Raw genomic sequence first — 16,818 nt, forward strand, 5'->3', positions numbered from 1 at the left:
TGAAGTTACGAGTTTTCACGAAAGGAAAAGAAATTGCGGGAACAGAACATAAAAGAGGGGAATTACAGAGAGAATGTAAAGTGCGTGTAAGATGGAATAAGAAAACAGGGATGAAGTTGAAATTTTGGAGGGTCCAATGAAGACAAAAAAAAAAAGTACCAGAAGTGAGACAAAGCGAAAGATCACAAATATGTTGTTTCTTCTGACTATGTCTCTCTGAAGAACAAAAATTAGAACTTGAAGTTCACAGTTGCTTTTCAATTTGTTGTATAGAATGCTCATATGTGACGTAAGAAATACTAAAAAATGGTAATGAATAAAGTAAGTGAAGAATAGGAGAATCTCACTCCTTATTCATGTTTGAATATATAAATTAAAAAAAAAAATTATATGATAATGATGTAGTAAGAGAATTCATAATTTTTTTAATTTTAATTCAATGGTGTTAGAGTTTTCTGGAAGCTGGGAGTGACAGATACAGTAGTGGAGAAACAAAACATTGATGACTGCTACCGATTCCTTGACTTGATGGGGTCCTATAAAAGGCAAACGCACTCCAACTGAACCTGGACGCCATTCTGTACACATTTTTTCTTTCTTTCTTTGCCCAAACTTCGCAAACAAACATCCATGGCAACTGCGTAAGTCATTTCATCATTCTCCATCGCATGAGATTTATTCATGAATTATGATCTGCTCTTACTTTTAATTTGAAAACGGTTCCTCTTCGCTAACTGTTACTCTTCTTCGTCATTCAGCGGCGTGCAAGAACCTCGTATTCCACCCCTAACTTCCACCTCCGAGCCACCTCCACTTTTCGACGGAACCACCAGGTTCTTCTTATTCTTATTCTTCTTCCTTATTTTTGTGCCGATCACTATAGTTTTTTAATATTTGTTTTGAATTTTGTCATAGGTTGTATATCAGTTATATTTGTCCCTATGCGCAGCGTGCTTGGATCGCTCGGAACTACAAGGTCCCCCTCTACTTTTCCACTTTTTGAAATGATCTATTCAGTATTCACCTTCGTTTTAATTAATCTACTACTGCTATTATCTTTGTTATTTAATTTACAAGTGAATACCTTCATTTGTCCTTTCTATAAAATGTCATACATAATAAAAAATGAAGATGGCAAAAATAACAAAATACAAACTACCACCGCCTTCATCTTGCTTAAATGATTAAACATCGAGAGAGGTAGAACTAATATTCTGATGTTTCAGATATTAATTTGGCCACTGGGATTGTCTTATTCAACTTTTGGTGCTATTTAGAGGATCAATTTTAAATTTACTCTTTAATTCATGGTATTCTGTGAGCCATAAGTCGTTTTCTTTCATGATTGGTGATTCATTTGGGTTTACTCATGCAGGGACTACAGGACAAGATTGAACTGGTTCCTATTGATCTTCAAAACAGGCCTGCCTGGTATAAGGAGAAAGTCTACCCAGAAAACAAGGTGTTTGTTTAACTTGCTTATTGAATGAGGAAAAATTATTAGTCTATGATTGGGTGTTCAATTGTGATTTTTTTTCCTGTTATAGGTGCCATCATTGGAGCACAATGGGAAGGTCTTGGGAGAGAGTCTGGATTTGGTCAAATACATAGATGACAACTTCGAAGGTCCATCTCTGGTTCCCAGTGTAAGAACTGTATATTCTTTCTCACTTTACATTTCTGTTTATCGTTTAGCGTGGAGTTGTCTTGAGAATACATTGTTTTTCCCAGGATCCTGCCAAGAAAGAATTTGGTGAGCAATTGATTTCTTATGTTGATACTTTCACCAAAGAGCTGTATTCTGCATTGAAAGGAGATCCAATACAACAAGCCAGTAAGTACGGTTTTGGTTTTACAAACAGAGGAAAGTGTTGTTTGGATCCCTGTGAAATTAATTTTCAGAATCGGGGATTTTAATCAGGTCCTGCTTTTGATTACTTGGAGAATTCTCTTGGAAAATTTGATGATGGGCCATTCTTTCTTGGTCAATTTAGCTGGGTAAGTTGAAATCAATAGTCTTGAAAATGTTCCTTTTCAATTGACTGACCTCTCCTCCTGCAAGAAATTCTGGCCAAAAACTTAATGATGTGATGGTATTAAAAGTAGTCAAGGCTCAAGTGTAATTAAAGTATAAGATAAATGATATGGCCTAAGACTATATTCTCCCATATGACCTATAAATGCTTGTGATGATCAGGTGGATATTGCCTATGTTCCATTTGTTGAAAGATTCCAGCTCGTCTTTTTGGAGGTGTTCAAACATGATATAACTGAAGGAAGACCTAAACTTGCAGCATGGATTGAGGTACAAAAGAAACAATTCTATGCAAATTATTTGCCAGTTCCAAAGAATATGTACCGCTTTATATTCTTTTTATGTTAATGGATTGTTTCCTATCATAATCAACAATCTGAGCTTCAAGAGAACTTCTATGCTTTGTAACAAGTGGAAACAGAATGGTCCTGATCTTTTCATGTCTTTAACAAGGGAGCCTCAAGACCAACTGCTTCAAAACTTACTGGTTACAGAAGATATATTCATTTGTGAAAATGTTTCTTTTGCAGGAAGTGAACAAGATTAATGGGTATACACAAACAAGAGGTGATCCTAAGGATATTGTTGATCTTTTCAAGAAACGTTTTTTGGTACTGTAAACAACATTCACACTCCTCTCCAGATTGAGTTTTTGGCATAATTTCTGCAATTCTTCCTATTCTATTTGCTACTGTGTTGAACTTCTACCTGTTGTGTCTTGCAGGCTCAACAGTAAAAGCCGGGGCGTCCTCTAAGATGTAGATTATTGGCAATAAAGTATTATGTGTGTACGGGACGCTTCTTTTGTTTGCTAGAATCGAGAATAAGCTATAATAGGCAAGCTTTGGTTTGGCTGCTAGTGTTGCTGCAAATAATTTGATTTCAAGGTTTAGATGAATTATATGTTCCAGCTTGGCATGGAATTATCCTATGATTATTATGTTTGGATATGTAATATCATAATAAATTAATTGTCTTTTTTATACTCTTCCTGATGGTGAATTCTGTCATCATGCAGATTTATTTGAAGTAATATATATATATATATATATATATATATATATATATATATATATATATATATATATAAACTTCCCATCTAAATCTAAAATACAAATATGAAAAAAGATACAGAAAGAGCAGTGTGGTGAACTAATGGAAATTAGAACGGAAATAATAATAATAATAATAGTTTCATGATAAATTATGATAATTAATACTTCATGTAAAAGAACGAAAGTATTTTAAGTATAATTTGAAAGTTACAATACGTCATCTATGCTTAAATAAATATGAAGTTTAATTTCTACTATTTGTTACCATTATTTAATTTAAAGTTATGGTTAGCCTGAGAACTTTTTCATGCACGTTGTATGGAAATGTAGTTGACAAATTTGCATTTTTATTTGCACATACTCTGTCAAGTAGATTGGTTCTTTAATTTTTTCATCTGTTATATTTTGTTTAGCTATTCATAATTTATGTAGTAAGCTTAAATCTTCAGTTTATGATATTGTTTCATCTATTTCTTTATATATTTTATTATGAAATTGGCAGTATATGTTTGAGAAGTAAATTATGAACAAGATAAACCATGCGTATCTTTATTTAAATGTAAAACATCCATCCTCTCTTCCCTTCCCAAAGTTGTAACGATTTTCAGTATTTTTTTAAATTATCTCAATTGTTCACATAATATTTGATTTGACAAAGAAAGAAACAAAATCAAAAGCACTAAAATAACCACATTTAAAAATGAAAAACTACTAACATACCGGTGTTTTCTTTTTCATCACAATTTCTTACATTTTTCTTAACTCATGATGTCACTTATCACATTTGTTCTTTTCTCCTTATTTCTTTATAACTCTCTCATGCTTCTCCCTACTCCCTTTAAGTTTCATCCTTTTAATAATGAAAAAATGATTGAGGATGTCAGTTGCAAGGATTCAGCTCGGTTCAAATTGGGCTACGAAAAAGATATTTAATGTTCAATTACGCAACTGAAAAATGCAAAATGCAACTCCCATTAACATGGTTCTGATTGAATTTATATATATATATATATATATATATATATATATATATATATATAGATAGATATTACCACAGTTTAATAAACTGTACAACAAGACCAGCATAAGAAGTAAAGTCAGGAAAGTTGTCAAGATAAAAGGCACAGGAATTATGAATCCAGCAATTTGCTCTGAAATAAAATTTTGGACAAGAGGAAAAGGGTGGAGCAACTATCTTAGCTCCAGACATAATAAATGGAAGCAGTTTTGAATACAGAAACCAGAACAGAATCCCAGAATTTTGTTCTTTTTTTGGAACTGTACTATGAACTGAAAGAACACCCCCAAGGACAACTGATATTAACATCTATAAACCTATACCTTATAGTTGAGAAGCCCATTAAATAATATACTTGAATTTTTCTCCAGATTTTGTTGTATCCACCAAGCATTGAGCTGCATATCATAGCCCCCTCCTGGTTCTAGGAGGAGTAGCAGGAGCAAGGCGTGAGTTTTGGACTGTGTGTGTATTAGGATCATATTTTTGTGAAGCAAGGTAAGACAAAGCTGTTACAACATCTGCTATAACTGGACGCATGTTAGCCTGCTCCTGAACACACATTGCTGCAACAGCAAGGGCCTGGTATAGTCCTCTTGGAGGGTATTGACCTTGGAGTGTTGGATCAGCCATTTGAGAAAACTTTCTTCTATCCCTAAACAAGGGTCTAGCCTGCAGTTAAACCACAATAGTCCATCCAAAGTTATCACTCAAATAATTAAGGACCAAGGACCAACCCATGTTATGAAAGATTCTAATTTCACCACTATGGAGATGTGCAAAAAACAGTTAAAGAGTATCTGAGATATGCAACTAAAAAGCTTCACAATTTTAAAACAAACATCATCTGAGATATGCTCCGTCACAATTTTGTCCTTAAAAGACACTTCAGACAGTGGAAAGAGAAAAGAGTATTTGAACTGTAGAACTATTGGACGTTGTAGGATAACTGTATGAGTGTCTTACCCATGCAACAAGATTCTGCTCTCCTGCAGATTTTGAATTGTCAATTGCTTTCCTTCCGGTGATTATTTCCAGAAGAACTACACCAAAGCTATAAACATCTGATTTGAGAGTGAGTTGACCAGTCATGGCATATTCTGGAGCACAATATCCATAGGTCCCCATAACTCTTGTTGATACATGAGTGTTCTCCCCAACTGGGCCAAGCTTAGCCAAACCAAAATCAGATAACTTTGGGTGATACCCTTCACCAAGCAAAATGTTTGAGCACTTTAAATCACGGTAGATGACAGGAGGATTAGCCTTGTCGTGTAGATATTCCAATCCCTTGGCTGCACCAGCAGCGATTCTCATTCGCGTGTTCCACTCTAGTCGTTTCTTCCCGAGAGGAATGTCTGCAAATCAAACATATATCATCAATAACAACATGAAGATGATGTTAAAATTAACGAAATGGGGAAACAATACAAATACCATGCAAGTGATCTTCCAAGGATCCTAACGGCATATATTCATAAACTAGAAGCCTTTGATCTCCATCAGCACAATAACCAATAAGGTTCACAAGGTTTGGATGATGAAGCAGACTTAACATCAGCACTTCAACAAGGAATTCCCTATTTCCTTGGAGCCCATTTCGGTCAAGTTGCTTGATGGCAACAACCTATATTCAAATAAAGGATGAAGCTTGTTAAAAACTGCTACACAAGATGTATGCAGAGTTTCATGTCAGCAAAATGAACCTATTGTTGTGGCGATGAAGAACAATGACATAAGGAAGAACCACTCCTATTTTTCATAAACAAACAGAAAACAGATTCACCTGATTAATACTTTCCAAACGCCCTTTATACACTCTACCAAACCCTCCCTCTCCCAAGAGACATTCAGCTCTAAAATTTCTAGTTGCAGATGCCAACTCGCGGAATGAGAATGTCTGTGCTGCAATGTGGTCAGGGTTTCCATTTTTAGATGTATCTTTTGAATTTGTGGATGTATTCCTCTTCAACTTTCCTGCATTCAAGTGTCAAGAAAAATATTCAAGGGGAGAAGCACAAGCTGCAGCAGAGTTAATGTATCCAAGACAGTAAGAAAAAACATTCTTAAACGACTCAACACAGATCAAAATGGTTAGGATATATAACTGAAAACAACATATTACTAGATCGTACGTTTGCAGCTTCCACCCCTCCCACCCTCAAAATCATTTGTTTTGCTATTAAATAGAAAAAGATTGCAATCATTGACCACGTCAAATCCCAGCTACCTATATCCATAAACTCCACACATCAAGAACACCAATCGGGTGTACCAAACACATAAAACGCGCTCCAATTTTATTTTTTGATAACCCCAAGTAAAACAAGAGATAAATTTGTGCAAGAAACTACCTTAATTAAGTGAAAGAACAATTGTCCCCAACAGGGTCTCACTATCATACTTCAATTTTCTCCCTCTTTTTTTCCAATATAGACAAGAAAAGTACCTGGGGTGGCTTTGATCTGACCAACGAGACTGTCCTGAACTTCCATCTTCTCAATCTTGTTCTTAGTGCCTGAATACCCAGAACAGGGAATCCAACCCATGTTTGTTTCCTCTTCAATGGACGCAGCACGGTGATCAGAAAGAAAAAAGAAACCGCAAATCACTCTCTCAGGACCCGACCCGACCCGACACACACAAACACACGGTTCTCGGGCAGCCAACTGCAACAAAAACAACTTAGAAAACAGCCTCTGTTCTTTCTCTCTCTATGTTTACTTTTATCATGTGTCTGTGTCTCGCGTTCTATATTTTTCTGTTTTTATATTTCCCTAGTGTTTTAGTTTGAGCTCATTAATTTATTCATTGCCTTCTCTTTTGGTCGGAAAAACACCATGATTGGTTCAAATGCGCCTCACTGGATCACCTCCAAAATCAACTCCAAAACCAATCTCACATAAAAAAAAAATTATATATGTTTCCCCTTTTTGTCTAAACATAAAATAATTGGTTTGATATTAAGTTAATTTGTGTGATAGCATGTCATGCTCTCCACACACTGCTTAAGATCTACAACAAGAATCTATAAAATTAGATGCTTTGTGCTTTTGTTGGAACAATTCCTACTTACCATTTCAATGAAAAAAGCAATAATGCCCATTTAATTTGAACATGTGATGCAGTTTAAGTCTAACTCAATGATCATAATTTTGGCCGCCCTCACAGTTCAACTTTGGCACACACAACTCAACAAGTGCTAACAGCTGTAGACCTTAATTAAAGACATTCCTATAATTATTACAAAATGGGGTTCATGCCATCACCTAAATTTAGCTTCTTTCTTTTCTTTCATTCTATATCCCTTTTGCTCAATAATGGAAGTAATTCATTGGAGGGAAACAACATTTTCTTTTACCAAATACCCTTTTTTCCCTTTTCAAACCATGTTCAAAAGGAAAATTAAGAGACTAGGCCAAGCCTGGATTCTTCTTTTTCTCCTCTCTCACCTTGCTTTGCTTCATAATTCTCATTACTTCTATGCCAATCATTTTTTTTTTCTACTTTATTCTTCTTGTTTCACATTCATTCCATTCACGGAAAAAATAGCGTGGGATAGTTACTGCCACATTTAATTCCCGTAAGAAAATAATGAAAATATTGATAGAGACTTGCTGCTTAAAAAAAAATAAAAAATCTATTACACGGAGACAGCTGGTAGCAAACCCTCTCTATGAGAGTGCCATCTGTTTTTGCAATGCAATCATCATATATACATATGCAACTATTTATGTAAAAAATAACAAAAAATCACAATTATTTATTTTTAAATATTTCTGGTTAATTGTATATCTTGTATTTCTTGGCTGGCTTGTATAAGTAGCTCTAGGAATATACGTTTTGACAAACTTTTTTAATTCATAAAATAAAATAGAAATTTATAAGTTTTACTAAAACTTTTGTAATTTTTCTTTTATGTTTTTATTATTTAATGTATGTATTAGTTAATTTTAACTTATGAATTTATTTTTCTCGTTCAGAAATTTGGTCCTAAGAGGAGAAGAAGACTCTTGACCAAGTTTTGTATGACACTAGAACTGAGGATTTTTTCCTTCAGGTTGAACTGAGTCAAAGTAAATTAAAAACTACAATCTAACTCGCTAAATTTTGACTAGTCGGATTAATTTATGAATCAAAATTTATTTTATCATTCTTATGTAGTTGTTTTTATTATTATTAGTTTATTATTTTATAATATTATTATTATAATAATAATAAGTTATTACTTCTTTAGTTTTATCATTGAGTGGGTATAAGTTATTGTTTTGCATTTATTTTTTTATTTTGCTTTGGTGGATCATGGTTGTAGCAATTGCCATTTTAGGAGTTTAGTTCTAAATTATAGCAATATTTAATTTAGATGAGGACAATGTGTTTTCTAGAGATGGAAATAGTTGGTTCCTCGAGAGAAAGAACATTAATATGGCTTGAAAACAAACATATTTGTACACATAATAACTATGAGAAACACTTTTTTGATGAAAATGCATCAAAACCTTTTCATTCAAGCTTTCCGATCATATAATATCATATGTCAAAATCTTGTCCAACATTTCGTGTGCAGATGAATTAATTTTATCCAACAATGTCAACTAATTGGGTGTTATTTCTTATGTACATGTTCTCAAAAAATTGTTTTTTTTTCTTATCCCAGCAAACTTAAATCTATTTTTATAGAAATCAAACTAAACTAAGATATGATGATAAAAGTTTTGAACGTATACTTGTTTGTTATTTATCAACCTTGTGAAGTTGTAATTAGTATTATCATATATGCTTTATAAATATAAAAAGATTCTTCTTTTTTACTGATAAGCAAAAGTCATAAATCATTCAGGTGCTTTGTATGCAGAAGTTTTTTCTTCTTTTTTCATAAACAAAAAGTCTTTCTTAACTTGTCACTTTTATTATTATGATATTTTATCATAGTCCTTTTTGTAATACGATAATAATAGTTAATGTTATGAATATTTATTTTTATATAGTATTTAATTTTGTCTATTTTATAATTCAAAGTGGTAAGGTATGGTAACCTCTTTTTGGGTACGATTATGTAGTCACTCCGAATCATCAACTTTGATACTATTGTTGGATTTATATTTCACATGGTTTGTTTATAATCATTGTGAAATTATGATTTGAGAAATTATGATTTTATATATATGATATTGGTTTTACACATTTAATAGATTTGACACTACTTTTATCCAAAATTTTAAAACAATGGTATTACGAGTTTTTATTCTTATATAGTGTTTAACTTTGTTTATTTTATCAAATGTGAGACTTCTATTCAATAGTATATATAGTGTTTATAAAGTGCTTCATGAAAATAATTTTTCTGCTGTGATGACGACAAATTAAACTTGTTATCGAAACATATTCTTCATCCATTTGTCACCTCTGTTCTATTTTCATGCGTATTCTTTATGGAAGTAATGGTAATTAATCAAAATCACATCAATAATCCAAACTATTTAAGTGAAAAAAAGTTAAGACCATTTGACTGAAGCACGACTTTAATTGTTCTCATCGAGCTCTATTCAGTAACTCATTCTTATGAACCATGGTTTGTCAAGTGGATTTTTTCTTTGGGAACAATATGAAACTGTCATTTTACTTCTTTCATACGTATAGGTGATGACTATTAACATGTATTGAACAAGAAAGTATCACCTAAACTATTACATAAGAAACAAATTTATCTCCATAGCTAGTACTGTATATAATACAAATTACCAGCACCATCTTTGTCTCAGTAGGTATTGCATTTGAAATTGTCAATATCTCGGTCTTTCTTATCAACTTCAATTATTGTGATCATACTTTAGGATATAACAGTAACGAATTCTCTCAATTATTTCTGATATGCCTGTGGCACTGTCACTGAGTCATACTTGTTAACTAATTGAAGTGTCTATCAATCATGCTTTATCTTTACAAAGAGAAGCCTGTGAGTCTCTTTCAGAGGCCACATTTCCTGTGTTCTTCAGAGGCATTTCATGATTGTGTTTTCCTTCATATGTGGTCACAAATGATCTCGGGTCATCTATTGCTCTCTCCACGTGTTTGCGAACGTTGCACTTTACATTAGTACATCTATAGTAGCTTCTGCAGAACAAAATCATTTGACATGTTCTAAGAAAACATTATGAATTAATCAGAAGTAATTTGCACAAGAACATGAGACAAGTATAATAATAAACCTCGGATATGGATTGCCCTTCACCACCTTCTGCCCGTATTTCCTCCAGCGAAATCCATCTCCAAGTATTTCAGAATCAGTGAAACTTTGCATCACAATCCGCGGCTCTACTAAACCTTCCTCTGATAGTGCTACTTCATTAGATAGATTCTCATTTTTCCTGAACAATGATTTCATATATTACATATCAAGTATGCTTTCATGCATTGATTCATTGCACACATGTTGTGTGGAATTCTCGTATAATAACATAACGATTTATCTGACATGTTATTGCAGACTATGGTTGAATTACAAATTTAGGAAAAGAATTTAACCTTCTTTTACTTCTGGGTTCATCTTCCTGTGCCTCAAACCCCTTGCTTCCTTCCTCACATTCCCCACTTAGACCACAGGAGTTTTCTGTGCTTCCTCCACCAGCATTAGTTGCACCAATATTCAGACCAGAATCATTAAGCTGTGGAACTTTGACATAATAATCTGAAAGCACAGACAATCCTCCTCCTGTGTTCTCAACTCTACTTTCATTGCCTTCATTCCTCTCGCTCAGACTATTACTCCACATATCTTGAACCATTCCATCAGACAATACCCCCGAACCTTGTGTCCCTGTTGCAGTGTTTCGTTTAGGAAGCTGTGGCTTCGAATGGTTGTGTTCACCTTTGTAAACAATTTCTGCAATCTGCCCATCAAATGATCTTTCAACCTTCTTCTTCACTGGACAATTAGGATGTGTGCACTTGTAATAACTTCTCGGGTACTCACTCCCTTTCACTTGCTTCTGACCATATTTTCTCCAGTTGTATCCATCATAAGAAGGTCGATCACAATTCGCTGAGGATGTTAAAGTCTTCTGGTCTTCCTCTGTGTTCTGCTGCACCATCTTAGTAGCTTCACTGATCTCGTTTATTTCTGCATGCGGGGCAATACTCTGATCAAGATGTGAACTCATGTTGCTTCTAAACTTTTCATTGATCGAATGTTGAAAATTGGCCTCCATCAATTGCCGTGTTTGCTGCTGACCAGTGCTGCAATTTCCCTTCTCCAAAATGAGAGAAAGGTGACAATTTTATACAAAAATTAATCATCAGAATTAACCCTTAAAGTTAAAACACACCATGTATATATTACTAACCATATTTGCCAAAAGAGACACGGTTGTCTTTGACACAAGTTTTGCCGTTGGTTTGTATATGAGGGACTGATTGTTGTCGAGTTTTGGAATCTTGTCAGCTCCAAAAGTATCAGCCTGAAATTGTTAAACAGCAGTTATGTTGGAAGCAGCTAGGAAGAAGAGAGTTTTTCCAAGTGAAACAAAAGTTCACCTGAGAAGAATCAAACCCTGCATGGGGGTGATTCAATGCTGCAGGCTTGAACCTCACAGTCTTGGGTCTAATGGCAGAAACTGTAGCTTGAGAAGATGCAATATCAGGAGAAACATTGATTGCACCAGCTAAGAGCTCTGAGAAAGATTTGAAAGTAGAACAAGTAGGTCTTGAAGCAACAGGTTTTGCAATCACCACCCTTTCTGCTTCCTTAATATCCATCTTCAATTGTGTCTCTCTTGTTCACTTTACGTGTGTTTCTGTTTGCAAGAAAAACAAAATCATCACCCTTGTTTCCACAACTGAGTTAGCAGCAATTTCTTCAGAAACAAACTTTGTTTGAAATTATTAGTTTCACGTAACAAAGAAAAGGAAAACGTTGAAGACTATATAGAAGAAAAGCCAAAACTATCTTCCCACCAACCAAAACAAAGATTTATACTTTTAGAACAGTGACAATGGGTTCCACCAAGAAATGAAAAAGTTACATTTAGAGGAATCGAGTCAATTTCATCAAATTGGACCACGTTTTCTGTATTCGTCACGGGAATGCCCATGCATTTATAATCGATCGTTCTCGTGTCGGTGAAAATAAATAAATAAATCAGTTTTTTCAAAATGAAATTGTGCATAAACTAAAAATATAAATTTTAAAATTATGTATAAAATAAATTAAGATTCATGCAAGTCCTGTAGTTTATCTGTATTGTTTTTTGCTTCAAGCTAGGTCTTATTTTTATTTTAACTCCTCAACCATTGAAATATAGATGAGCAATGTAGTATCATATGCAGAAAAATTTACACATACACCATTTACTTATTATTTTACCTCTTTTTCATTACAACAACTCACATGTTTTTGTTTGGTCCAAGGAGGAGAGTAAAGAAAGAATAAATAAATAATAAGATATTTTTTATATTTAATAATATAAGAAACGAAATGAAAAGAAAAATTATGATTTATTTTTCTCTTAATATATACAAATCAGAATAGTTTTTTCTATTCGTTGCCCTCTCCTTTTCTTTTCAAATTAGAGAGAAAGTAAAATTCACGAGTCTTACAGTAATTTTTTTTAATTCTTTTATGTTGTTTAGCAAAATAAACAATTTTTTTCTTTTGTTTTTGCATTTGTTCGAACTTATTAAATAGGAACAGAGCCTCTACTGCCCTTTTTTAGTGAAAGACTAGAAAGGTGATACTTCGGAATCTGAAAGGGGTGGTGATACTTGAGATAAGAAAAGACATAATTTCATTAATTTGACATCGAAAAGTAATGATATTTTAATTATATTTATACTATTTTTTAATTTAAAAATATAATATCTATTATTATATTATTAAAAAAAGTGTCAAATGAATATATTTTAAAAGAAAAGTGTCTATCAAACTTTGTTCTTTCGTAAGAGTTTAAAATTTTGAAAGGAAGATCTATGATGAGTTCGGTACAGAGAAAGAAATAAAGGATTTTAACTTCCCTTTATTTCTTTTAACTTAGAAAGGAATGAATGAAAGATTATTCTTTTAACTTAGAAAGGAATAATTAAAAAAAATAACTATTTATTATTAATAATTTATTTATTAATATTATATTTTAATGATTTTTTTTTTTATTATTATTATTAGAATAAAAAGTAAAAGAGATTAGAGAAGTACACTTATAATGAATTGTGACCCATAATTAATCGTAGTGTTCTAAATTGATTATGATGTGATATAATTTATTGTGATAATAAAAAGGTTGCTCTCTTATATTTTAAGTAATATATATATATATATATATATATATATATATATATATATATATATATATATATATATTAATTAGTTATTTGTAATTTGTTTTGTAAAAATTCTATCATTTTGTTGGTTACTTATTTAAAAAATATTTGTGGCTTCTTTTATATTCAACAATTTACTGAATACCTATAAGTAACTTTTATAAATTTTTAATAAAATTATTAAAAAAAATCTTAAAGAAAAATCAAATAAAAGTTTAATTAAAACAAAAATTGCAACACAAGTTCAAATAAAATTAATATTTTCTAAAAATATTTGAATAAGTTACGTCATGTATATAAAGTTACTTACATTTAATCTTTTTAATATATAACTTTAAATACTTTTCAATTGTTAATCTTTTTTATCATTAACTTTATTTTATCAAATAATTTTAAAAAAGTTACTAAAAACACTTAAGGGATATTCGTGAGCATGATAGTAGTATATTCATATGCATTCATTAAGAAATAATTACAATACAGACACTTATTACTTACAACGATGGTTTAGTAGGGTTTTCTTTCCTATTTTCTTTTAAAAACTAATCAATATAATTTCTTCCATCAAATTTGCAATAATAAATATGTCCCGTGTTGATTCATTAGTAAGTTAACTTTCACAGCGTGTTATTCCTTTCTCATATTCCATGTTATTATTGTAACATTATTAGCATTGGTTTGATGAAGTTGACTACATTGACAATTTTTGTTAAAGTGAAATCAAATTGATAATATTAAAACTAATGGGATAAAATTAAATATATATATATATATATATATATATTAATAAAATAAAAAAGACTATTAAAACTACAAGTACATGTTAAAAATACTCCTTTTGTATCAAATATGAATTTTAACTAAAAAGCTTGAAATTTCTTTTTTACTATAAGCATCCCTAATTCCTTTTAACACTTTTAAAATGTATTGTATGAAAGATGTTTTCACTGACAGTGTTGGCATTTCACTTATTTGTCAAGTCCTTGTCGGTCATAAATCTCCATTTTCGAAACTCACAAAAACTCAAATCTTCATAGCTTTATCTCTATGAGATAGCCATGTGCTAATGTGTGTCAACAAAAATTTACTAGCTTTACACCTTTCCGAACATGTTAAAAGCTTCCCTCTATTTCTATACAGAGAAAACAATGACATGATAAAAGAGAGAAAGAAACTGAGACACATGCACTTTCGTAGATTTTTAGAAAAGGGAAACATTACCTGTAAGAATATACTATCTTTGATTTAGTTAAAGAAAAATTAAAGTGACTTTCCAAAATATAATTTTATTTATCTATTTTCTTCCATCTTGAACAAACAAAAAGAGCGAAAGTGTTTCTCTTTTTTCGATTTTAAGCGAGAGCTTTTCAACTTTTCCAGACTCCATTTTCGTTTCGTTTTCACCTAAAAGTTTCACGCCTGTGCAGAAGGAGGATAAAGTAACACTAATTTCAATCAATCTTTATGTATTGAATTTTTTAAATTTTAAAAAGTTGATAAAAATTAACAGTATATGATAAATAAAAGCAAAAAGGTATGTAATTTTTCACTGTCTAATGAAAAAAAAATAAAAACTGAATATGTGTATAACATATATAGTAAGAGGAGTCTGTGTAAATCAGTCATGTAATATCTTGATCTATGAAACCCAGAAAAATCTGAGAAAACCAGATCTTGTAGAATTTTATATACTCTGCGTTTTTAATGTAAAGAATGACTTTTGAAAAGTCCCAAATCATGGTTAGTTTATGCCAAGTTTTGCCTAAGATTTCAAAAGGAAAGAAAAAAAAACAAAGAAACTGATTGTATCTTCCTTCTTGTTTGTATCCTTTCTTTTCATTCCTTTGTGTTTGTGTTAAGGGGTTTAGTGGTATCACTAGAAAACAAAGAAGAAAAGAGTAGAAAACTAACCAGAAAGTGAGAAAAAGCAGCATGCCATAAAAGGATGAGGATTATTTTGGCTCAATTTTCATTTCCAGCTTTATGTATAAAAACCTGAGTTTAACCTTTCCTGCATAAGACTCATAATATTACAACAAAACAAGCCTAATACAAAATGAAAATATCATGAGTTCAACAAAAAACAAAAATACGAAACCTGGGTTTGTTTCACAGCCAAGATTTTCTTCTCTAGATCAAGCAATAAACCAGGAAAAGTAAGGACCTTGAAACAGCTTCTTCTGCGGATCTTGTTCTGAAATCTCAACAGTTCTGATGCATGAATAATGCACACAGAAAGCAGGAGCACAGAGCGAGAGGGAGAGAGGGAGAGAGGAGGGAGTGGTTTTTGATTTGAAAATAAAATTCAGAACCTAACTGCTATGTATGTAATGAAATACACCCTTTTCAAAAATTAACCACACATGTTGTGTTGTGTGGTTCTTAACAGTGAATGTTTAAAAGTATAGTTTTGGTTGTAAAGAAGAAAAAAAAAAGTGAGTATAGTTTACATTGCATTTGCATGCCATATGTTTGTGTTATGTTCATTGCGGAAATATGAATCTTGGGATTGGTGGTTGGCAGTGGAAGCCAACCTCCAACGTTGTACGGACAACTAACTGTCTCAGTGTCCCTCTTTGACCATTCGCTACGCGGGTTAATGGTAAATTGGTAACAAACAGATAAAGACAAAAAAAAAAAAAAAACAAAGAAAGAAGAGTCAAAGAAACTGTTACAGATATGAGATTAGATCCCACACTGAGTAGTTCAACTCTTCAACTCATACTGTTACCGTTACAGACACTTTGCACGGAAGCATAGAACATATAAGTTAATAATACAACAATCCCAATGTTTTTTTTTTTTTCATCTCATAAACATTCTAGTGTTGGATTCTTTCGTACACTTTCTTTCATCTTGTCCACACTAGATAAATCACATCGTAATATATTATTTACTTAACAATTGTTTTTCGCTAGTTTAAAGTTTTTAATTAGGTTTTCTTTTTTAAAAATATTTATGAATTTTAGTTTCTTCTGTCCAATTTAAGAAAACCGTGACTGCAAAAATAATAGCATGGTAAACGTGTTATACGTTGGTGTATCATTTACATATTGGTGGTAACGTACTCGTTTTTATTATTATTTTTTCTTCAATATAAGTAAATAACTAATTGTTATGACTAAAAAAAATAGATCTTATTGAATATCTGAGAACAATGAGATGATATAATAGTGGAACGAAATAAAAAAAACGGTATTATTGTCTAAAACTTTGATTCTTTAAAGAGTTTAAAGCTTAATTTTTTCTGTTGTTCTAGAGATTTTGTAATTCAGTTTAACTTGTATGTTATTTTTGTTGAAAATTACCTTTTGTAATCTTCTGAAAAAAAAAATGTCATTTGGGACGTGTTCATGTTAGATCATGTTTCAGTTAATAATAATTACCCAAATTTTGTT

At 31.9% G+C, this 16,818-nt stretch overlaps 3 protein-coding genes across 4 annotated transcripts; 1 reads left to right on the forward strand and 2 right to left on the reverse strand.

The window, feature by feature from the left end:
- The first annotated feature begins 433 nt into the window (after positions 1–433).
- Positions 434–3,022, forward strand: GSTL3 (Glutathione S-transferase family protein). The gene is made up of 10 exons (XM_028058404.2): positions 434–641; positions 759–833; positions 916–976; positions 1,376–1,462; positions 1,548–1,646; positions 1,732–1,834; positions 1,922–1,998; positions 2,198–2,305; positions 2,566–2,646; positions 2,760–3,022. Exons 1-10 carry the CDS (start codon positions 631–633, stop codon positions 2,769–2,771), a joined length of 714 nt encoding a protein of 237 aa, XP_027914205.1. The 5' UTR covers positions 434–630; the 3' UTR covers positions 2,772–3,022.
- A 1,198-nt stretch (positions 3,023–4,220) lies between these two features.
- CDL1 (Protein kinase superfamily protein) lies at positions 4,221–7,329 on the reverse strand. Its single transcript, XM_028084343.2, has 5 exons — positions 6,558–7,329; positions 5,895–6,085; positions 5,546–5,735; positions 5,075–5,466; positions 4,221–4,780 (listed from the first exon to the last, which is right to left on the reverse strand). The coding sequence occupies exons 1-5, from the start codon at positions 6,655–6,657 to the stop codon at positions 4,514–4,516; spliced, it is 1,140 nt and encodes a 379-aa protein (XP_027940144.1). The 5' UTR covers positions 6,658–7,329; the 3' UTR covers positions 4,221–4,513.
- Positions 7,330–9,793: 2,464 nt separating this feature from the next.
- On the reverse strand, positions 9,794–15,882 carry TTG2 (WRKY family transcription factor family protein). 2 transcript variants are annotated; one of them, XM_028062701.2, is made up of 7 exons: positions 15,519–15,882; positions 15,332–15,431; positions 11,642–11,901; positions 11,452–11,565; positions 10,634–11,358; positions 10,318–10,476; positions 9,794–10,222 (listed from the first exon to the last, which is right to left on the reverse strand). In XM_028062701.2, the coding sequence occupies exons 3-7, from the start codon at positions 11,861–11,863 to the stop codon at positions 10,036–10,038; spliced, it is 1,407 nt and encodes a 468-aa protein (XP_027918502.1). In that variant the 5' UTR covers positions 11,864–11,901; positions 15,332–15,431; positions 15,519–15,882; the 3' UTR covers positions 9,794–10,035. The 2 variants fall into 2 exon arrangements, with proteins under 2 accessions (XP_027918502.1, XP_027918510.1); XM_028062709.2 differs by having other exon boundaries at positions 10,634–11,355; positions 15,519–15,881.
- Between the last annotated feature and the right edge of the window lie 936 nt (positions 15,883–16,818).

Source organism: Vigna unguiculata, chromosome 1 (genome assembly GCF_037176805.1).
Source record: "Vigna unguiculata cultivar grain cowpea cultivar isolate G323 ecotype 2 chromosome 1, ASM3717680v1, whole genome shotgun sequence".
Taxonomy (NCBI): Eukaryota; Viridiplantae; Streptophyta; class Magnoliopsida; order Fabales; family Fabaceae; genus Vigna; species Vigna unguiculata.